General features: G+C 45.6%; 1 protein-coding gene across 5 annotated transcripts in view; it reads left to right on the forward strand.

Moving 5' to 3' along the window:
• The window catches only part of Spata13 (spermatogenesis associated 13), a 158,031-nt gene that overhangs the window by 87,850 nt on the left and 46,553 nt on the right, over nt 1–23,628 (forward strand). For 4 of the 5 annotated variants that reach the window (XM_045154064.1, XM_045154063.1, XM_045154066.1 and 1 more), the window contains one exon: nt 1,374–1,518. In XM_045154064.1, the coding sequence (XP_045009999.1) occupies nt 1,374–1,518 (145 nt within the window). Of the gene's footprint in view, nt 1–1,373; nt 1,519–7,076; nt 7,096–23,628 lie in introns of those variants that run through there. The other variant, XM_045154068.1, reaches the window with a different exon arrangement.

Below are 23,628 nucleotides of genomic sequence, written 5' to 3' on the forward strand. Positions count from 1 at the left end.
GAGTTAGAAATCATCCCCAGCCGGACTTGGTGGCGGATGCCTTTAATCCCAGCACTCGGGAGGCAGAAGTAGGAGGATCGCCATGAGTTCGAGGCCACCCTGAGACTATATTGTAAATTCCAGGTCAGCCTGGGCTAGAGTGAGACCCTACCCCAGAAAGAAAGAAAGAAAGAAAGAAGGAAGGAAGGAAGGAAGGAAGGAAGGAAGGAAGGAAGGAAGGAAGGAAAAAAAAAAAAAAAAAAGAAAGAAATCATCCCCACTGCATAGCCATTTGGAGGCCAGCTTGGGCTACATGAGAACTTGTCCCAAAAATTAAAAACAATGCTGGGCATGGTAGCACACCCCTTTAATCTCTCAGCACTTGGGAGGCAGAGGTAGGAGAATTGCTGTGAGTTTGAGACTAGCCAGAGATTACATAGTGAATTCTAGGTCAGCCTGGGCTAGAGCAAAACCCTCAAAAAACCAAAAAAAAAAAAAAAAGCCAGGCATGGTGGAACATGCATTTAATCCCACTTAGAGTATTGTGTTGCTGTGAGGTCAAGGCCAGCATGAGACTCCATAGTGAACTCCAGGTCAGCCTGGGCTACAGCAAGACCCTACCTCGGAAAAGAAAAAAAAATATATATATGTATATATATTTTGATATATATATATATATATATATATATATATATATATATATATATATATCAAAAACAAAACAAGCTAAGGAAAAGAATATCACAAGATCTTTAAGATTTTTGTTTTAAGTTGGAAATAGTTTTAAACTAAATTCTAAATATATTTTCATCTGAGACTAAGTATAGGAACAATCTAAGACATTAGTATATATTTCATTTCAGCCATCAAGACAGTGTAGTCACAGGCGTGGTGGTAATATAGCTGTAATCCCAGCACTCAAGAGGCTGAGGCAGGAGAATTGTGAGTTCGAGGCTAGCCTGGCTACATAGCAAGACTCTCAGAAAACTGAAAAACAAAACCAAAATCAACCGATGCCCTAGCTCTCAGCACACCTCCGCTGTGGCCCCGCCCTGGCTTCCTTCAGATCTGCTCTTGACAAGGTGTCTGTGAGCTTGCAGCTATGTGGACACCCTCCTGCTTTCTAACCCTGCCTTTCTCAGACGCTTCGCTTAATCTTCAAGTTCTTTTCTGACATGTCGACCGGGATGAAATTTGAGCCAGCATTGGTGATGGCCGTTAAACTTTACAACAGCATGTTGTCACTGAGCCTGGTGCAGCCTGCAGCTCTGGTAGGGTTTGAAGCAACCATTGCACATCTGTGCATGGCTTCAGGGTGAGAACACAGTAGTCTGTGGCTCACAGGAGCTGAGACTTCCTGACACCTTCTCACAGCTTTTCGCTTCCTTCCACAGCCGGCAGCCAGGCCGCCTGTGCCTGCACACCAGGTCCCACCCTACAAGGCTGTGTCTGCCAGGCTCCGACCTTTCACCTTTTCCCAGAGCACCCCCATTGGGCTGGACCGCGTGGGTCGCCGGCGGCAGATGAGAGCATCCAATGGTGAGTCTTGGGGGCTTCTTCTGTCTGCCCTGGAACCTTCCCTTTGGCGTGTGCCAGGGAGCCCAGGGCACCTGGGTGCTTCCTCATCTTTCCCCCCATCTCTGTCAGCAAGGGATGCTTATCTCAAAAGGGGTTTGCTGCAAGAGCCAGCTGGATGACTCCGGGTTTGAGACTTCTGCCTCTTTGTTGATGTCTTTGAACTTAAGTTTCTTCAGACATCCCAGGATGAACTGAGGGCCAACCTAGAGATCCCAGATCCTAGTGTGGCAGGGCGATTGCTTCCAAATCTGTGAGGGAGTACTGCGCTAGGTCTCTCGTGGCCTGTGCTAGCCTTAGGGCTCCTTAACTGTTCCAAGCAGTCCAGTCTCCACCTTCATGATCTTGTGATTGTCTCTCAGCATGCACCTGTCATATGTCTCTGTGCCCACATTTCCCCTTTTCCTCAGGATGCCAGTCTCACTGGAGTGGGGTCCATCCTAATGACCCCATTTGAACCTGTCATCTACAAAGACTGTGTATCCATCTGTGTGACAGTCGGGGGCCTGGGAATGAGGACATCATTTTCATTTGCAGAACATTAGTCAACCAAAACATATTTGTAATTTCATCCATATCTAGCATGCTTACACGTGGTCAAAGATTGACATCCTGGGAAGAATGGAGAGTATTGCTAGAATATTGGGAATGTAGAGGGTTTCTTCTTGGTCCTTCCACATATATAGCCTGCTTTATGACTTCTGTAACACCTTTGTGGTTTTTTTATGTTTAAAAAAATACTTTAAGGTTCTTTGTTGAAAAGAGACAAAAACTAACCGGATAGCTTAAGAAAAGGATGTATTAGAAGGGTGTCAGTATCAGGACTGCTCCAAGGAGTCAAGGAACCACAAAAATCACTAATGGAAGACTGGCCATGGTGACTCTCCCAAGAGTCAGGAGCGCAGGTTGGAGGCTCTGGCTGTCTAAGCTCAAGTGACATGTCCACCATGTGGGGTGATAGAGCAGTAAGGACTAGGAAGCCCCCTTACTTCTGGTTGCATGAAAGTTTGTGCATGTTGCGGTCAGCTTCTCATTACTGAGACAAACATCTGACCAGGCCCAGCTTAAGAGAGGAAGGGGGTTTACTTCAGGCTTACAGAGTACAAAGGAACACCATCAGTGGTAGAAGAAGCGGCTCCCTTTCATAGATCTAAACAGAGAGACATCACTAACAGCCAGCACCACAAAATGTGAAGAGCCGGAGCTCAAACTGCTCTGCACACGTCTTTGGACTGCTTGTCAGATCCGCCCCCAAATGCGTGTTAGGGCTGGAGTCTGAGATCTGTCCAGTGACACACCCCACTGTAGCAGGAATCTGCCGGCTAGAGGCTCAATTGCAATCTCAATTTCTTTTTTGGGCGGGTGGGGGTGGGGTGGGGTGGGGTGGCGGGGTTTGAGGTAGGGTTTCAATCTAGCTCAGGCTGACCTGGAATTCACTATTCTTATGTATTCTCAGGGTGGCCTTGAACTCACAGTGATCCTCCTACCTCTGCCTCCTGAGTGCTGGGATTAAAGGCGTGCACCACCACGCCCAGCTTGCAAGCTCAATTTTAATGAAACACTGAGCCTGTGGGGTCAGACATAGTACAATGAAGAACAAGCCTTCTCCATAGTAATCCAGGCGGTCGGGTCTGGGCAGCCCTCCGTTTGCTGGCTTTCTTGCTCATGACACTACTCTCCCGCGCTGGTGCTCACCATGCACCACGTGAGAGACGGAATCAGCGAGCGCCCCTCCATCACTGAAGCCTCGTAGGAGGAGGGTGAATTGGCAGGGGTGCTTAACAAGGGCAGAGGTGTGCTCCAGGAGGAGACAGCAAGGTGGAGGGCACTCATGTCCGAACCATGCCACCTCATCATGCCGTACCTGCTTCAGGTGCCACGAAGGCCCCTCTGCTCCCCAGTCACTCACAGGAAGCGCGCAGCAAATACGACCCAGCCCAGGCCTCTGCTCGGCCAGTGACTGACTTCTCATCTCGGCCAGGGCGCCTTTCTGGTGTCAGGATGGGAAGGGAGGAGAGAAGGACATGGTGGTTACAGGAAACCACATGCATCCATGACACTACAAAAGAAACCTCTCCTGTTTTCCTCTGGTTGCAAGGCCAAAGGTGGTGTGCTTGACTGTGCACACCCTCCTCCCACTGCCTGCTCCCTCCCTCTCCCGGGCCTTTACCTGGAGGAGTCACACAAGGTGGTCCTGCTTGCTTAGAGTCTAAGTGGTCTCTCCTTTCTCCTTCCCTTAGTCAAAGGTGCTTCACCCATAAAACTATTTGAAGCATCAGCTCTGCCATTTATAATACAGCCAAGAATAAAGCATGACAAAATCTTACAGATGACCCCTGTATCTGCCTCAGAGTCAACCAACCACAGGCTGAAAATATTCAGAATTGCAGGCTCCCTGGACATGCTGGGACTCCTCTCCCCTGAGAGAATCTAGGGCCTAATGCACTAGGCAAGCGCTGTCCCACTGAGTACACCCCAGCCTTCTCCTGTTATTAAACTATACAGTGTAACAACAGTTACATGGCATTTACATTGCACTAAGTGTTACAAGTCAGATTTCAAATATACAGGAGCTTATATGTAGGCTATGTGCAAATGCCAGGCTATTTTATATAAGGGGCTTGAAGAGGATCCAGAGAGGAGTCAGTGTCCCTGGATACAGAGGGAGGACTGTCCATTCCAGCATTTGAACAGATCCCTGATTTGGTGAAGTTGGATTCCATGGGGCACCAGTGGAGAAGAGCTGAAGAGAAAATGAAAATGGAAAGATGAGGAGGAGGAGGCAGGGAGGTGAAGCTAAAAGAACAGAGGCTCCTGAGAGGATGCATGGTAGCACACCCTTTAATCCCAGAACTCAGGAGGCAGAGGTAGGAGGATCACTGTGAATTTGAGGCCACTCTGAGACTACATAGTGAATTCCAGGTCAGCCTGGACTGCAGTGAGATGTTACCTTGGGGGGAAAAAAAAAGAGAGAGAGACCGGGCTCTTGGGAGCAACAAACAGATGTCCAAAGACAGGCAGGAGCTTGATGTGAGATTCAGCAAGAAGGTCAGAGCAAAAAAGGGACAGAAGAGGACCTTGTGGCCAAAGATAGGTCGTGGCTAGACAAGGGCATGTTAGGTCGTGTGGAGTTGGTATTCTAAGTTAATAGTATTCTGGAAGTCATTAGCAAGAGAGTGATGGTTTCTGGTTTATGTGTCAGAAAGGAAGGATGGAGCTGGGTGTGGGCACACATCTATAAGCCAATACACTTGCTTGTAACCCCAACAGTCTGGAGCCTGCGGCAGGTGGATTGTGATTTCAAGATTAGTGTTGGCTATGAGATACTGTCTCAAAAAACCCAGATTGTAAAATGTAGGGTGGAGTGGGGGGAGGCTGGAGAGATGGCTCAGTGAGTAATGTGCTTGCCTGCAAAGCCTAACAACCCAGGTGCAATTCCCCACTGCCTACATAAAGCCAGATGCTCTAAGTGGCACATGCGTCTGGAATTCATTTGCAACAGCTGGAGGCCCTGGCATGCCCATTTTTTCTCTCTTTTTCTTTCTGCTTACAAATAAATAAATTTAAGGAAAAAAAATGAAAGAAGGAACAGGAGGAGGGGAAGGGGAAAGAAGAAGAGGAGGAAGAAGGGAGGGTAGCTATAGGGAAAGGCAAGGGAAGGGAGTTGCACGAGTCCTGCTGAGTGTCCACAGTGCCAGTGACCACAAAGGCCACTGGCATTCCTGGTGGGTGCTCTTTTCCCTGGGGTAAGAGGAGGCTGAAATGACTTACCTGGGTTCTGACTCACTGGGGTCAGATCTTGGAACTCTGGTAGAAAGACTTCTCTCCTTGGAGAGAAGTTTGGACACATCAGTTGCTAGATGAGAGGAAAACAATTTGCAATTGTGTTCTGAAGTAATTAAAGAAACTCCTTCTCGGCTGGAGAGATGGCTCAGTAGTTAAGCGCTTGCCTGTGAAGCCTAAGGACCCCAGTTCGAGGCTCAATTCCCCAGAACCCACATTAGCCAGATGCACAAGGGGGTGCACGTGTCTGGAGTTCGTTTGCAGTGGCTGGAAGCCCTGGCGTGCCCATTCTCTCTCTCTCTCTCTCTCTCTCTGCCTCTTTCTCTCTCTGTTGCACCCCCCAAAAAAACACTCCCTTCTATGTTTTTCAGTGGTTGCTACCTGTGGGTCAGCAGCATCCCTAGTGACATGAGTCACAGGTTTACAGCATGACCCCCTTCAGGGCATGGCAGCACCAGGGTGTGTCTCCAGGCTGTCTTGGCAGCTGCATTCCATTAAGGTGGGGTTGGGTGGGGCAGTCAATGGATGGTTCAGGGCAGCCCACCATGGGGTGCCCCCTGAGAGCAGCAGAGACCTGGCAGTGGAGGAAGTCTGTGTCCCACGCAAGGGGCTTCCAGTGAGGACAAGTGATCATCCCTGTCTGTGATGAAAAGGCCCCTTGTAGTCAACTTTCCACAAGTAGCTGTCTGGTTCCTACAGAGAACGGTATCATTAATGTTGAGGGACAGCTTCTGTGGTCCGACCCAGGCTGAGCATCCTTTCTGCTGCTGTGGCCTGCTGGGTGAGACCATACCTAAAAACAAAACAACAACAAAAAAAAAAAACAAAAACAGGAGGCAGAGGTAGGAGGATCACCATGAGTTAAAACCATCCTGAGACTCCAGAGTGAATTCTAAGTCAACCTATACTCTGGATGAATTAGGACTGGAGTAGACATCTGTGTTGTTTTAGGCCTGTGTCTCTACCCACAAAAGAAGGCTACCTTGCTCCTAAGCTCTTGTCAGTACCTCATTAGAAAACAACTAGCCCTCCAGTCACCCCCAGTGCCAGGGATCAAACCCAGAGCCTTGGGTATGCTAGGCAAGTGCTAACCGAACACCACCAACCACTAAAATGTCAGTTATTTCACGGCATGATGCTGATAAAGAGCCTCTGGTCCACAAAGGGACCATCTCTGTGGTCCACACCCATGAAGTGAACCAGCTTCCAGTCAAAATGTTTGGGAGAAAAATTGTATCTGTATTGAATACGTGCATTTTCCTTGTTGTTCCCTAAACGGCACGGTTTAAGAGCTCCCGACATAGCGTTTGTAGTGCATCAGATGTTGTAAGCCCCCTAGCAGTGATTTAAAGTCTAGGAGAGGATGTGCGCAGACTCTGCGGTAGGAATTTTGGCATGGGGGGAGGGGGGCTGGGAACCAGTCCGCGGCCGTGTGGAGGGTGTTTGCCAACCTCGCTGTGAAGCACAGCCGTACGTACTGCCAGGGACTGGTGATGGGAGAGAGCTTTGAAAACGTGCCATGAAGTTTTAAAAATTCCAGGTTTTGCTGTAAGAAATCTAGCAAAAGCTGGGTGTGGTGCCACATTTGCAATCCTAGTCTTTGAGAGAACAAGGCTGGCAGAGCTTGAGTTTGAGGCCAAGCTGAGCTACACAGAGGACCTTGTTTCAAGAAACAACTGAAGGATTGCAGATGTGATCAGTTTTCTTACACTGATCTGCAAGGACAGCGAAAAGCTGGAGATAAGCATGGGACATCAGGTATTTGGATTTTTCTCCCTCTCCCCCTCTTTTTTTTTGAGTCTCTATAGCCCAGGCTGGTCTGAAAACTACTATGTAGACCAGGATAGCCTTAAATTTGAAGCAATCCTTCTGCTTCCTGAGTGCTGGGATTATATAAATTTCTTAACGAATAGCATAAATCCAATATATATGGTCCATTTCTTTTTGCCACAAGAACTTCAGAACTATTTTAAAAGAACATGAGTAATGGAAGCACTTCTTTCTTTCTTTTTTTTTTTTTTTTTTGTTGTTGTTTTGTTTGTTTTTTGAGGTAGGGTTTCACTCTGGTCCAGGCTGACCTGGAATTCACTGTGTAGTCTTTGAGTGGCCTTGAACTCCAGCGATCGATCCTCCTACCTCTGCCTCCTGAGTACTGGGACTAAAGGCGTGCGCCACCACGCCCTGGCTAATGACAGCACTTTCTATCACAGAACTGCTCTTCCCCATAACCGGATGGAGCTGCTTCCCCAGTGTTGCAGAAAGCTGAGGCGGTGCACTTGGAAGGCTGAGACAGGAGAACTGCCGGGATTCCAGGCCTGTCTAGGGTACCTCTGTTCTAAGTTCCATGCTCAGGCTGGAGTGAGACTCTTTGTTAGAATCAAACCAAAGCAAAACCAGGGACAAGGAAGATGACTCAGTGGTTAAAAGCAAAGCTTGCTGTCATGGGGTTCAGTTCCCAAACTACCCATGTAAGCTGGACGCAAAAAAATGGTGCAAGTGTCTGGCATTTGTTTGCAGCAGCAAGAGGCCCTGGCACCCCCACCACAAACTCACATTGCAAATAAGTGAAATAAATTTTCTTATTACTGCTATTTTGGGGAGGAGGACAGAGTCTCACGCAGCCCCAGGCTGGCCTGCAGTTCTCTATGCAGCTAAGGATGGCCTTGATCCTCCAGTCTCTACCTCCCAAGTGGTAGGGCGTGCCACCACACTGGGTTTGTAAGGTGCTGCGGCTCCAACTCTGGACTTCCCTGTGTGACAGGCAGGCACTCGTCCCACTAAGCCATATCCTGGTCCTAAAATAAATAAATAAATAAATAAAATTTTAAAAAACAACCAACCAAAACAAAGCAGGAGAGTCTGTTTGCCAGAGCCAGGAGGCAGGTCAGAGTAGATCATGCCCCTTAGAAGTTGTTGCTGTGTTTGTGGGTAGACCTGCCCTTCTTGGTGAGGCCATAGTTACTAACATCTGAAAATGCCCTTGGTCCCAACTTCTGCCCAGTATCTTGACCTGGCTTGGTTTATGACTTTGCCCCCACCAAGCTAGGGGTAGCCCAATAGCCTTTGTGCCCAGTAAGGACGCCTGGGTTAAGCCATGTAGGAGCCATGAAAGTTCTAGCTGGTTGGGCTCTTCGTGGCTCTTAGGAGGGCAGACCCTGTAAAACTGCAAGCATTGCTCTGCCACAGCGTGGGACTCATCACTGCCTAGAACCCTGCGCAGCCCTGCCCCCACGCCCACCGCCCAGCCAGCTGGTCTTGACCCCATGAGCTGTCCTGGCAATTGGTCCTATGGTTCGAGGCTCGATTCCCCAGGACCCACATAAGCCAGATGCACAAGGTGGCGCATACATCTGGAGTTTGTTTGCAGCGGCTGGAGGCCCTGGAGCGCCATTCTCTCTTTCTCTCTCTCTCTCTCTCTCTCTCTCTCTCTCCCTCCCTCCCTCCCTCTCTCCCTCCCTCCCTCCCTCCCTCTCTCCCTCCCTCCCTCCCTCCCTCCCTCCCTCCCTCCCTCCCTCTCTCCCTCTCTCTCTCTCTCTCTCTTTCTCTCTCTGCCTCTTTCTCTGTCACTCTCAAATAAATAAATAAATAAAAAGTACATTAGGATTTGTTGGTAAGTTTGAAATTGTTAGGAAATGCTATGAGACCCAGCTGTTGGGGATGATCAGTGGTATCTCAGGAGTACAGGAGTGAGGTGCACTGAACCCTTTCCCAGTTGGACTGATTTGCTTGTTCAGTTTGCAGTGCTCTGTCACCAACCTACATCTCCAACTCCAGTTGTGCTTCTTTTGTTTTTTGTTTGGTTTTCCCTTTTATTTTCTTCTCATTTTTCATGTTTTATTTTTCTGTGAGTTAGATTTTAAATGTGCTGTTTGTTTCAAAGAAACACTTTTTTAAAGAAATTGGCCAAGGTGGTGCACATCAGTAATTCAGCACTTGGGAGATGGAAGCGAGATCAGAATTCAAGGTCATCCCTGGCTCTACAGTTTGAGGTCAGCTTGGGCTATATGATTGTCTCAAAAATAAAATAAAATCTGGGCTGGAGAGATGGCTTAGCGGTTAAGCGCTCGCCTGTGAAGCCTAAGGACCCCGGTTCGAGGCTCGGTTCCCCAGGTCCCACGTTAGCCAGATGCACAAGGGGGCGCATGCATCTGGAGTTCGTTTGCAGAGGCTGGAAGCCCTGGCGCGCCCATTCTCTCTCTCTCCCTCTATCCGTCTTTCTCTCTGTCTCTGTCACTCTCAAATAAATAAATAAAATATTTAAAAAAAAATAAAATAAAATCTAAGCTGGGTTTGGTGGTTTATGTCTATAATCCGAGCAACTCCAGGGTTGAAGCAAGAGTATTGCTATGTATTTGGAACCATCCTGAACTACATACTAAGTTCTAGGCCAGCCCTATAGTATAGGACTCTGATTTAAAAAAAAAAAAAAATGGAGGAATTTTCTTGCTTTGGGGTCATTTAACAAATGTAATAATATGCTCTAGTTGAAGAGAGACACCTGGCCGAGGCAGGAGAGTCATGAGAAGCTGGAGAATTCCTAATAACTGCTAGCACCACACACGGAGGTGAAAAGGGATCCAATCCAGGAAGTGTCAGGAGCTCCTGGAGGCAGTGATGTGGTTGACAAGTTGAGACTTGGTGGGTTAAGTGTGTTGAGGGAGGGTGTGTTTGTGCCTGAGGAAACATGCTGAGGCCAGAGGACGAGCACATGAAAATAGTAGAGTAGCCCAGCCCAGACCTCAGTCAACCCCATGCCTAGTATCAGCAGGGACGGGGATGCTAGGGTTCAGGAAAGTCTTGGAACCCCAAGCCCCAAATTTATGTCAGTTGTTAGCCAAAGAATTGGATAAAACAAGACTCAGGAGAAAAATTATTAAATTATTACATTTATTTTTTAGATTTTATTTTAGTTTTGTTTTTTAAGGTACTCTCTCTAACCCAGACTGACCTAAAATTCACTATGTAGTTTCAGGGTAGGCTCTGCCTCCCGAGTGCTGAAGTTAGAGGCGTGCACCACCATGCCCAGCTTTTTATATTTTATTTATTTATTTGCAAGCAGAGAAAGAGAAGAAAATGAGCACACAGGGCCTCTAGTCACTGCAAACAAACTCCAGATGCATGCACCTCTTTTGTGCATCTGGCTTTATGTGGGTACTGGGGAATCGAACTCCAGTCATTAGGCTTTGCAAGCAAGTGCCATAACCTCTAAGTCTTCTCACCGGCACGGATTATTACATTTATTGAGAGAACTATAAAACCAGGAGAAGGAAGATGGATACACCCACATGGTTTGAGAGCCCATGTGATGGGCCTGGAAGACACGTGGAAAGGATAGAGAGGAAAGAAGGAAGTGCAGAGGCCTTCCATGAGGCGGGCATGGGAGGAGAGCCCATGTGGGAGTAGAGGCCAGGGGTGACTTACCAGGATCTGGATGTCCAGGAGAGATAAATAAATGGGCAACAAAGAGAGCTTGCCCACCTGGTAGCCTCTGCTTAGAACGCTCAGGTGAGCCAGAGTAAGGTCTGGTTGGTCTGGGTTGGGGCTGGCTCAGGAAGAGGCCAGCTGTAACACCAAGTTTTGGGGCTGAGTTTAACTAACCACAATGTCAGGAGCAGATTTATTTATTTATTTATTCATTCATTCATTTGAGAGAGAGAGAGAAAAAATGGGTGTGCCAAGGCCTTTGGCTGCTGGAAACAAACTTCAGACACATGCACCACCTTGTGCATAGGGCTTATGTGGGTCCTGAGAAATTAAACTTTGGCTTTGCAGGCAAGTGCCTTAACTGCTAAGCTATCTCTCTAGCCTTCAGAAGCAGATTTAAATTCTAGGAAAAGGGAACTCCCTTCCAGGAGGGGCCCAGGTTATTTATAGAAAAACAGATCTAAGGAACTCCTTTGGTCAAGAGATAAGGAGAGAAGAAATCCTTCTCTGACCTCTAGTAAAGTAGAGATTGCAAGAGCAGACTTAAGGACATTTCTGCTTCTTCCTCTTGGGGTCCAATCACCTTAAGCTACCTCACAAAGCTACCGTACTCCCTCATGCCTACCAGGTAAGTGAGTGAGAGCTAGCTTCCCCTGCTTCTGGAGCAACCTGGATGCTCACAGCACCCTGTTCTCTCAAGTCCAGTTGTGTCCTTTGCAAGAGTCAGGCTTAGGTGTTCATTATTATGGTTATGAATCTTACTTAGATAAGTGTGCAAATTAAATGTAAGTATGAGTCTGAAAATTATCTCAAGTCAATGAAAATGAAGTTGAATATTTTAGAGAAACTCAACACATGAACTGCTTTAAAATTTCTTTTTCAGCTGTGGGTGGTGGCACACGCCTTTAATCCCAGCATTTGGGGAAGCGGAGGTAGGAGTATCCCTGTGAGTTCAAGGCCACTCTGAGAATACACAGTGAATTCCAGGCAGGTCAGCCTGAGCGAGAATAAGACCCTACCTCAAAAAAAATTTTTTTTTTCCTTTTCAAACTGGCTGTGGTGGTGCACTCCTTTAATCCCAGCATTTGGGGAGGCAGAGATAGGAGGATTGCTGTTAGAGGCCACCCAGAGACTACATAGGAATTCCAGGTCAGCCTGGGCTAGAGTGAGACCCTACCTCAAAAACAAAATGTTTTTTTTTTTTTTAAATTTTTAAAAATTATTTATTTATTTGAGAGCAATAGACACACAGAGAAAAACAGAGGGAGAGGGAGAGAATGGGCGCACCAGGGCTTCCAGCCTCTGCAAACGAACTCCAGACGTGTGCACCCCCTTGTGCATCTGGCTAACGTGGGACCTGGGGAACCGAGCCTCGAACCGGGGTCCTTAGGCTTCACAGGCAAGCGCTTAACCGCTAAGCCACCTCTCCAGCCCACAAAATGTTTTTTTGTTTTCAAAGTCGATACTTTTCAGCTCGAAAAGATGTAAAAATCAAGGAATCTGTACTGAATTGCCTATGCATTGTTTCTGGCTTTATTGCTGTACTTTAAAACCAGAACTGGAATGATAATTAATGTATCACAGTGTAGATTGAGCAAGAAAAAGTGAGTGCTGGAAGAGTCCTGGGCCAGCAGTATCATGACCCAGATGAGTTGCTGCACCTTTGTGCATTTTCCTTTAAAAGATTTATGACGTGCGTACGCGTTTCTGTGACTGGCTCTGGGTAGGAGTGCAGATGGGCCCTTGGCTCCAGGTAGGAGGAAGGAGCTGAGTTTTCATAGCCCCGAGGCTTTAGTAGGGTAATGGGAGGTGGAAAGGCCAAGGGGCGGATCTGGACTAGAGACCCAGCTGCCAGGCCAGCCAACTCTGAGTGGGATCAGATAGTCAGCTCTGCACTGTAGAGCCATCATTGGCTAAGCTGGGCAGTGGGAGGAGTCTGTCACACAATGAAGTGGCCTTGAAGCTCTCAGGTAGGACTGTGACAGTGATACTGGAGAAATGAAGAACTTGGAAGTCAAGCAAGTGGCCTGGAGGTCATGGGTGAGGAAGGAGTCTTCACTCCTGATGCTGGGTGGAAGAGGAGCACGTTGGTGGCCCACTGGTTCCCTTCCAGGTGGGTGGGGTTGCGACAGCCCAGCTCAGTCTTTATCAGGCCCTTGATCACAAGGCTCTGATGAAGGGAGAGTGATCCAGGCTAGAGGTAAGGGTACGTGGGGTGAACAAGGAGAGGGCAATGCTTAGCATTTGGGGACCAGTCAAGGAAAATAAATTCTCGTAGAATACAGGAAAGAATCGAAAGGTAAGTAGAGTCCCTGATGTCCTAGAAAGCCAGGGCATTGGGGAAGGAGTAACAAAAGCAGCTCTAAGGAGCTTGTACCTGTAGTTGCAGGCACTCAAAAGGATGAGACAGGAGAATTGCTTGAGCCCAGGAGTTCAACACCAACACCAGCTTGGGCTCCATAGGAAAATCCTGTCTGAAAATAAGTCATACCAACAAAATGGACAGACTGAATAATGCCATGTGGCTTGAGGTGTGGCAGGATTTAGGAACCTTGATAAAGACCTTTGGGTTTACTTGGCAGGGCAGAATGTAGTGAGGGGCTGTGGAAGGGCTCAGGACGTTAGATTGAAGTGCTTTAACTGTTTTGTTTAATATATGTAATGGGTTTCTCATTTATTTATATTTGCAAAAGAAAGATGGAGAGAATGGGCATTCAAGGGCTTCTAGCAACTACAAAGGAACTCCAGATGCATTTGCCAGAATGTGCATCTGGCTCATGTGGGTTCTAGGGAATTGTACCCAGTCCTTAGGCTTTGCAGGCAAATACCTTAACCAGTAAGCCATCTCTCCAGCCCAACTTTCTCATTTTGTAGCTGTCATTATTCTGTGTATGCTAAAGAATAATTATAAAATGATTTATAATCCACTATATTAAAAATTATTTTGGCCCTGTATGTCAGTAGCTGAAGGCTCATGAGCATGGATGAGTTCAGTTACAAATAGTAACCTATGTGCCCACCAGAAAGTTCCATTCCTAGCTGGGCACAGTGGCTCCCACCTTTTCCCAGCACTTGGGAGGCCAAGATAGGGCGATGGCCATGAGTTTAAGGCTAGCATAGGCTACAAAGTGAGTTCAAGGTCAGTCTGGATCAGAATGAGACCCTGCCTAAAAAAAAAAAAAGAAGAAGAAGACAAAAAAGAAAGGAAAAGAGAAGGAAGGAAAAAAGTTCTATTCCTAGGGCTGGAATATAGCTTGGTAGTATAATAGTTACTAAGTATGCCCAAGACCCTAGGTTCTATTTTCAGCATTGCAAAAGAAATTAACAGGGCTGGAGGGATGGCTTAGCAGTTAAGGTGTTTGTCTGCAAAGCCAAAGGACCCAGGTTCAATTCCCCAGGACCCACATTAGCCAGATGCACAAGGGGTCGCAAGCATCTGGAGTTCATTTACAGTGGGTGGAGGCCCTGGTGCACCCATTCTCTCTCTCTATCTCTCTCTCCCTCTTTCTCTGACAAATAAATAAATAAACAAAGTTAAAAAAAAAAGAAAGAAAGCAAAAGAAAGTTCCATTTTTTGATCAAGAATTATATAATATCCTAACAAAGTATGTGAGACTGTCTCATGGGCATTTCTCTGAATAGTAGATGATGTTCATTGTGATGTTTATTGGCCATTTGTGTATCATCTTTTGGAATATGTCTACTCAATCCCTTTGCCTACCTTTCAGTTTAGTTACTATTTTTTTAAATATTTTATTATTTATTTATTTGTTTATTTGAGAGTGACAGAGGAAGAGGCAGAGAGAGAAAGGGAATGGGTGCACCAGGGCCTCCAGCCAATGCAAACAAATTCTACATGCATGCCACCCCTTGTGCATCTGGCTAACGTTGGTTCTGGGGAATCAAGCCTCAAACTGGGGTCCTTAGGCTTCACAGGCAAATGCTAAGCCAGCTCTCCAGCCGTTTTAAAAATATTTTTATTTATTTATTTGAGAGAGGGAAAAGACCGAGAGTGGGAGCGCCAGGGCCTCCAGCCACTGCAAACAAATTCCAGACGCATGTGCCACCCCATGCATCTGATTTACATGGGTACTGGGGAATCGAACCTGGGTCCTTAGGCTTTGCAGGCAGGTGCCTTAACAACTAAGCCATCTCTTTAGTCCCTAGTTACTAATTTTTGTTGTTTTTGTTGAATTGAGTCTTTTTTTTTTTCAAAAATTTTTCAAGGTAGGGTCTCGCTCTAGCCCAGACTGACATGGAATTCATTATGTATTCTCAGGCTGGCCTCAAACTCACAGAGATCCTCCTCCCTCTGCTTCCTCAGTGCTGGGATTAAAGGCAGGCACCACCATACCCAGCCTCTTTTTTTTTTTTTTTTTTTAAGACAGGTCTTACTCTAACCCAGGCTGGCCTTGAACTCACAATGATACACCTACTTCAGCCTCTTGAATGCTGGGATTAAAGGCATGTACCACTATTCCTGGCTTGAATTACTAGTTTGTTTGTTTGTTTATTTATTTATTTATTTGTTTGCGAGAAAGGTAGGAGAGAGAGAACTGTGCAGTATGGCCTTCAGCCACTGCCAATGAACTCAGTAGCTGTAAATGAACTCCAGATACACGTGCCACCTTGTGCATCTGGCTTACATGGGTCCTGGAGAATCGAACCTGGGTCCTTAAGCTTTGCAAGCCAGTGCCTTAACCTCTAAATCATCTCTCCAGCTCTTGGAATTTTTTTTTTTTAATTAGGATCAGGCATGGGGGTGCACACCTTTAACCCCAGCACTCAGGCTGCAGAGGTAGGAGAATCCACATGAATTTGAGCCCACCCTAAGAGTACATAGTGGATTCCAGGTCAGCCTGGGCTAGAGGGAGATCATACCTCGAAAAACCAAAATGTACATATATTGTGTATGTATCTGGGCATGTGTGCTGCAGCAGTAATGTGGAGGTCAGAGGACAACCGCCAGGTGCCTGTGCAGTCTTCTTTAAGACAGGGTCTCTTATAAACTAAAGAACTCCAAACTAGCTGGGCCTTGAGCTGCGCATTCTCCTCGTTCTGTTTCCCGTTGGTGTAGGCACTTTGGGATTACAATATCATGTGCCACTTTTCTACCAGCTCTCCATGGGTACTTGGGGATTGAACTTGGGCGGACAGGCTGGAAAGTGGAGTTGATGATTCACATTCTTATGATCTCAGGAGGCTGAGAAGATTTAAAAAAAATGTTTGGGCTAGAGAAATGGCTTAGTGGTTAAGCGCTTGCCTGTGAAACCTAAGGACCCCGGTTCGAGGCTCCATTCCCCAGGACCCACGTTAGCCAGATGCACAAGGGGGCGCATGCGTCTAGAGTTTGTTTGCAGTGGCTGGAAGCCCCGGCGCGCCCATTCTTTCTCTCTCTCCCACTTTCTGTCTATCACTCTCAAATAAATTTAAAAAACTGGTTAAAAAAATGTTTCTAAATCTTAATTATAAAATCGTAATCACTGATGAATTTTAATGATGTGTAAATTTTTAATTGGCTTATGTGTATATTTAATATTTTTATTTATTTATTTATTTATTTGAGAGAGGATATGGGCATACCAGAGCTTCTTGGCCACATCACTGCCAACAACTCCAGGCACACATGCCACTATGTATGGCTGGCTTTACATAATTACTGGGAATTGAACCCAGACTGGCAGGTTTAGTAACCAGGCACCTTTAACCACTGAGCCATTTCTCCAGCCAAGAAAGTTGCTTTTTCTTTCTTCTGCCTGGTGGTGTGTTAAAAAATCCAGCTTCTAGCCAGGCGTGGTGACACACTTCTTTAATCCTAGCACTTAGGAGGCAGAGGTAGGAAGATTGCGTGAGTTTGAGGCCAGCCTGGACTACAAAGTGAGTTTCAGGTCAGCCTGGGCTAGGGCAACACTGTATTGTGAAATAAACAACAAAAACAATTTCGCTTCTAACTTATTAGAAATAACAGATTTACATGTAGATTGTTGATTAAGAACAGATCACGTGTCTCTGCTCTCCTATGGTACACCTAACAAGCAGGAAGAGATGGCACTAGGTTGATCTAAGCCATTGTTCTGGCATTATTGTATTCCCATCACTGCTGCCATATTTTCTGGTTCAGCAGCTTTGGGTCAAAAAGTTGGAGTTGAATCCCATTCCTCATTGAGGCTTGCTGACCAGGTATGGGAAATCACAACCTCAGAGTTTTAATTTGTCTGTAAAGTGAGCAATAAAGTTGATATTATTTTTCTGTCAGCTATAGAAAAACCATCAGGTGCATAGTAAGTATGAGTAATGGGTATATGATTAGGATGGTTGATCTGGAACTGTTGGTCCCACAGGGGCAGGGCAGTGATATTCAGAGAGCTGTTCAGACTTACTTAACCACAGCAGCCAGTGGCCCAGGCAAGTCTCCTTGTCTAGTGAGTAGAAGAACCCTAGGGCTCTCAGGAGTTTGTAGAAGTCTATAGAACAGCATTCTGGTTAATTACCGTCCAACTATAAGTTAAGCTAATTTAAATTATATGCACTCAGGTTACTAAGGGGAAAAACAAACTCCGACTAAATATTTCCCAGTGATTTCTCTTGACCCAAAATTTCAATTACCATGTAATCACCTATGGGTTTTCTAAACTTTCATCACTTAAATACTCCATTCAGCATATGGTTACAAGGAAAGGAAAAAAGAAAAGCACATATGCACATGGGGGACACCTTTGTGACTTCTTCAAGCATAACTTTTGGCAGGGCATTGATGGCCCGTATCCGTAGTCTCAGCGCCCCAACTGCAGTAGGAGGATCATGAGTTTGAAGCCAGCCTGGACAACGGGGTAAGACCTTGTCTCCAAGGGAGCTGGAAATATAGCTCAATTGATAGTGTTTGCCTAGCAAACCCTGGGTTTGATCCTCAGCACTGCATAAACCAGATGTGGTGACAAAAAAAAGCCAGGCGTGGTAGCACATGCCTTCAATCCCTGCACTTGGGAAGCAGAGGTAGGAGGATCCCCATGAGTTGGAGGCTATGCTGAGACTACATAGGGGATCAGCCTGGGCTCGTGAAACCTAATGAAACCCTACCTCAAAAATAAATTTGATTTATTATTATTATGATTATTTATCTTTTTAAATATTTTTATTTGCATATTTATAGTCAAACAGAGAAAAAGAGAATGGTGTGCCAGGGTCTCCTGCCACTGCAAGTGAACTCCAGACATTTGCAGCACATTAGGTATCTATCTGGCTTTATGTGAGTCCTGGGGACTCAAACCTGAGCCATCAGACTTTTTGCAAGCACCTTTAACCATTGAGCCATCTCTCCAGTCTGATTATTCATCTTTTTTAAAATTTATTTTTATTTATTTATTAGAGAGTGAGAAAGAGATTGAGAATGGGTATACCAGGGCCTCTAGCCACTGCAGACGAACTCCAGATGCATGCACCACCATGTACATCTGGCTTATGTGGGACCTGGAGAATCAAACCTGGGTCCTTAGGCTTCACAGGCAAGCACCTTAAACTGCTAAGCCATCTCTCCAGCCCTTATTCATCTTTTTTGTTTATTTTTATTTACTTATTTGAGAACAACAGACAGACAGAGAAAGGGGCAAAGAGAGAATGGGCATACCAGGGCCTCCAGCCTCTGCAAGCGAACTCCAGATGCTTGCATCCTTGTGCATCTGGCTTACATGGATACTGGGGAATCGAGCCTTGAACCAGGGTCCTTGGGCTTCATAAGCAAGTGCTTAGCCACTAAGCCATCTCTCCAGCCCTGATTAGTCATCTTTTTGTGTGTCTGTTTTGGTTCCTTCTCCATCAGCTTTTTTTTTTTTAAGATAATCTCACTATGTAACCCAAGATGGACTCATGTCAGTGAGATGGAGGCCAGACTGGGGCTACAGAGTGAATTGCAGGTCAGTCTAGGCTAGTGCTAGTCAAATGCTGGGAATGCAGACATGTCCCACCATCCTTCTGTGTTTTCTTCAAATGTTTGGATAAAGAATCAGAGGGGCTCGGTTAAAACCACTTGCTTTCAAAGAATGCTGGCTCTGGTTTGCTTTCCCAGCACCCTGTAAAGCTAGATGCAAAAAGTGGTGCAAGCTGACTTATTTGCAGTTTGCGTGCTCATATGAGTGCATGTATACACCAAACACACCTACATACACACACGAATAAAATTGTTTTAAAAAGAATCAGAGCTGGGCATAGCGGCTCACACTTTTAATCCCTTCCTCTCTAGACATGAGGCCGGAGCACTGCCGAATGCCAAAGGCCAGCTCAGTGAGGCCCTATCTCAAGAAAACAACAAGCAAAAAATCAGGGAGAAAAGATGAAATTAGACCTTATATACTTAACATTTCTTGAGGGCTTGAGTAGCTCAGCTGTTGGGAAAGGCGCTTGAAGCTGGCTTTGTTAAATGTCTATAGTCTAAGTCTTGTGTCTTACCTGGTTCTATCCTCCTGTTGCTGTCCCACTTTATACTCAAATCCTGAGGGATTTGCAACAAAGGGAGTACTTGGGTTCCGTGGTTAAAAGTACTTACTTGCAAAGCCTGCCAGCCCAGGTTCGATTTCCTAGTATCCACATACTAGAGTTCATGTGCAGCAGCAGGAGAGCCTGGCGTGCCCATACTCACATTCTCATATCCTTTCTCTCTCTTTTGGCCTGCAAATAAATAAATTAAAAATAAAGCAAAAACACTGGTTATACTTATTTGTAAAACATGATGAGTCCGTGTACTTGCCTGTAGGCCCAGCCTTACAGTAAGTGTGTTCCCTGACTGCTAAGACTACCCTGGAACACTGTCTGGCCCGCTGTGATAGCGTGGATTCCACACAGTCCAAGGAATCCAGAAATTGTGAAAGGCTTCTGCAAGCAGAAACAGATTACAAACAAACGCTGCCAGGGTCTGAAACCCCACTGCCTGCAGGCCATGGAGACCACATGAGCGCCAGTAGCAGGCCTGTAGCTGGTATTTCGTGCCTTATCATTGCCTGTAATCCACGGCTTTAGAAAGGAACAGAGTGTTCTAATCCCTGTCTCAGAAAAACATGGTAAAGTGTTTAACTTTTTTTTTTCTTTTTTGTTTTTTAACTTTTTTTTTTTTTAATTTGTTATTTCAAGGTAGAGTCTCACTCTAGCCCACGCTGACCTGGAACTCACTCTGTAGCTCCAGGCTGGCCTTGAACTCACAGCAATCCTCTTACTTCTACCTCCTGAGTTCTTGGATGAAAGGCGTGCACCACCAGGTTCAGCTAACTTTTTTGTTTGTTTATTTTTTTGATATAGAGTCTTGTTTTGTAGCCTAGTCTACCTGCCTCAGTCTCTCCAGTGCTAGGATTATAGGCATGCACTACCATACCCAGCTCAGTGTTTTAACATCTTTCCAGCAAACTTGCGAGATTTCATCTTCTAGCTCCATTTCGTAATTTGTCTTTGTTCAAATCTTTGTAAAGTGGAAAACTTTCTTAGGATTAATATCCTATGTCCCAAGTTTTTAAAAGTGCTTTTTATTTATATTGTGTGTGTGTGTGTGTGTGTGTGTGTGTGTGTGTGTGTGTGTGTTTTCCAGGCAGTGTCTCAGTCTAGCCTAGACTTTTTCTTTCTATTTTGGGGTGAGGTGCATTCTGGTACATTCTGGTCTCAGTCGTTATGTAATGAGAACAGCCTTGAGCGCATCTTCCTGTCTCCACCTCCAAAGTACCGCCGCTAACAGTGCCGGCTATAACGTCTGTCTTTAACCCATTCACTGTCCAGGGCTCATCTGTAGTGCCCAGTGCTTTTTCTTCCATTCATTTGGGTTGTGTTTGGGTGTGTTCATACCTGCGTGAATGTGAATTTAGGGCCTTGCATATGCAAAGCAAGGACTCTACCACTGTGTTATATCCCCAGTCCTTATTTTAAATTTTGAGACAGGGTCTCTCACTAAATTGACCAATTTGGCCTTGAAACTTCAATTCGCCTGCTTCTGCCCTTTAAGTGGTGGGATTGCTGGCCTGTACCAGCATACCTGACTAAACTTTCTGCTGATTTCCAACCATTTGCTTCTAATAAGTGATTTGGGCCTTTGAGAGTAGACTTTTCACTTCTCTGATTGCTTCTGGTCATCAGTATGTGTGGCTTCCCAGGCCCAGTGGCCTGTGGCATGCTGATAGTGCTGTCTCACCGGAGGAATAGGTTAATTTCCACTACAAGTGAGATTTTCAGAGAGAGAGAGAGAAAGAAAAAGAATTCCATTGTAGCATTGATAAATTTAGGCTGTCATCCCGAGCATTTTTTAAATACATAAAAGTCAAGCTTGTTTCTTCCATCATTTCCTTTTCTATATTAGCAGTGACTTCTTTCAGATATATCTCAGAAGGGTTGCTAAGTGAATGTTCTTTGAGATGTCTTGTTTAAATGTAATTTTATTTATTTGAGAGAGAGAGAGTAAAAGAGGCAGAGAGAGGGAGAATGGACATGCCAGGACCTCCAGCCACTGCAAACGAACTCCAGATACACATGCCATCTTGTGCATCTGGTTTATGTGGGTACTTGGGACTCAAACCTGGGTCCTTTGGCTTTGCAGGCAACCACCTAAACCTCTAAAGCCATCTCTCCAGCCCCTTTTTGTCTTTGAGTGTAGTAAAGTGAGTTCTTTAGTGGGTGCTTCTGGCCTAAGGTCCTGTATGCCCCAAAGCGCCTCTGCTAGTGCCTTGACCCAGCTCTGGGTTTAGAAGCCTCACTTGTGAGCAGAGGTCAGACAAAGCACAGGTGGCAGCTGTGGCTTTGTCTAGAGGGTTTCAGAAAACAAAACTACTGTGGATTTAGTTGTTTTCCTCTGGGCTTTGGGGTTTGTTAGAAGGGATCATGTTGGTGGGAACCTCTCTCACTGCTTGGCATCTCAGTGTCCCGCACTTTGCTTCTTCGCTCTGACTGAATTCACCTGCATAGCTTGCATTAGCTCATGAGTTGATAGGAAGAGCGTGCTACACTCAGGATTTTACCTCAGCATAGTTTCTCACAGTGTGTTTACAAGAGCAGCCTGGGCCTATGAATTTTATATATATATGTTATATTGTTATATATATTTTAATATATTTATTTACAATATATATTATTTATATACATATTTATGTATAAATTTATGTATAAATAAATAAATAAACAGAGAGAGAAAGAGAGGAAGAGAATGGATGTGCCAGGGCCTCCAGTCACTGCAAATGAATTCTAGATGCATCTGGCTTATGTGGGTCCTGCAGAGTCAAACCGGGATCCTTTAGTTTTTCAGGCAAATGCCTTAAACCGCTAACCCATCTCTCCAGCCCTGAAGAGGCAGATTTTGAGTCATTGGGCTGGGCTGGGGACTGGGAATCATTTCTGACTAGCCCTCAGGTAATGCCCATGTTGCTGTCCATATACCCAGTTTTGAGGCACAAGGACATGAACTGTCTTTCTGTCAGTCTGTCTATCACCTATCTGTCTCTGGATGTTTTTTGTTTTGGTTTGGTTTTTGAGGCAGGGTCTTGTTTTATAGCTTTGCCTGGCTTTGAGCACTCTATCCTCCCTGGTGATATGACCATTGTGCTTTTTGCACTCAGCTCTGTAAACTCACAATCGTACACTTTCTTGGGAGTAGTCATAAATAACATAGATAAGGTTGAGACCTAGCTTTCTCTTTGGACTTTGGCGCCTCTGACTACTCAGGATGTCTAAGTAGATCCTGTCACAGAGGCTTTCAGACTTCTTTCACTGAACATACGTTGCACCTTGTGTGGTGTGAATTGCACTTTGCAGCGCCACATAATAGACAAGCCGGCTGCAAAACAGCTTTAAGGAGCCTGATTCAATGAAACACTCGTTACTAGCCATAGATATACTCTGTGGTGTGGGCTAACACACATGTTTCTTTGCTGTTTTTTTTTTTTCTTTTTTAAAGATTTCTATTCATTTGTAAGGAGAGAGAATGAGAATGGCACACGGGGCCTCTTGCCACTACCAATAAACTCCAGACACATGTGTCACTTTGTGCATCTGGCTTTGCATGAGTACTGGGTGATCGAACCCATGTTATCAGGCTTTGCAGGCACGTGCCTTGAAACACTGAGCCATCTCTCCAGCCCACAACACAGGGTTTTTATTGGTGGGGGGTTGCTTTGTTTTTTCTTTTTGGTTTTTCAATGTAGGTTCTCTCTCTAGCCCATGCTGACCTGGAATTCACTATGTAGTCTCAGGCAACCTTGTGATCCTCTTACCTCTGCTTCCTGAGTGTTGGAATTAAAAGCATGCACTACCATGCCAGGCTTGTTTTTATTTTTTTCAAGGTAGGTTCTGATTGTAGCCCAGGGTGACCTGGTCCTCATTCTATAGTTCTAGGCTGGGCTCAAACTCATAGCAATCCTACCTCTGCTAGGATTAAAGGTGTGACTTTTAGGTTGTTTGTTGTTGTTGCTGTTGTTTTGAGGTAGGGTCTCACTTTTTAGCCCTGGCTGACTTGGCACTGACTCTAGTCCCAGGCTGACTCCGACTTCTGCCACCATGCCCTGCTAACACACAGGTATTTGATGACACTTTTAAAATACAACTTTTCTATGCCTGTTGCTGGTGATTAAACCTCTGGCCTTGTACTATATAGCACTGAGGTATAACCAGTACTCATCTTTTCCCTCCTTTGGAGAAAGTCTTACTCAAAGCCTTGAGTTCATTGGTTTCATCAACATCATTACTGCCTCAGCTTCCCTGGTATCTTGGAACTGAAGATATACAACATCACACCCAGGATCCAGGTCAAAGGACTTATTGTTTTCTGTTTTTGCACTGTCTGAGACGAGAACCCCAGGCCTCACACATGCTACACAGGTGCTCCGTCTCTGAGCCACAACCCCTCCAGCC

This window comes from Jaculus jaculus, chromosome 7, assembly GCF_020740685.1.
Source record: "Jaculus jaculus isolate mJacJac1 chromosome 7, mJacJac1.mat.Y.cur, whole genome shotgun sequence".
Classification (NCBI taxonomy): Eukaryota; Metazoa; Chordata; class Mammalia; order Rodentia; family Dipodidae; genus Jaculus; species Jaculus jaculus.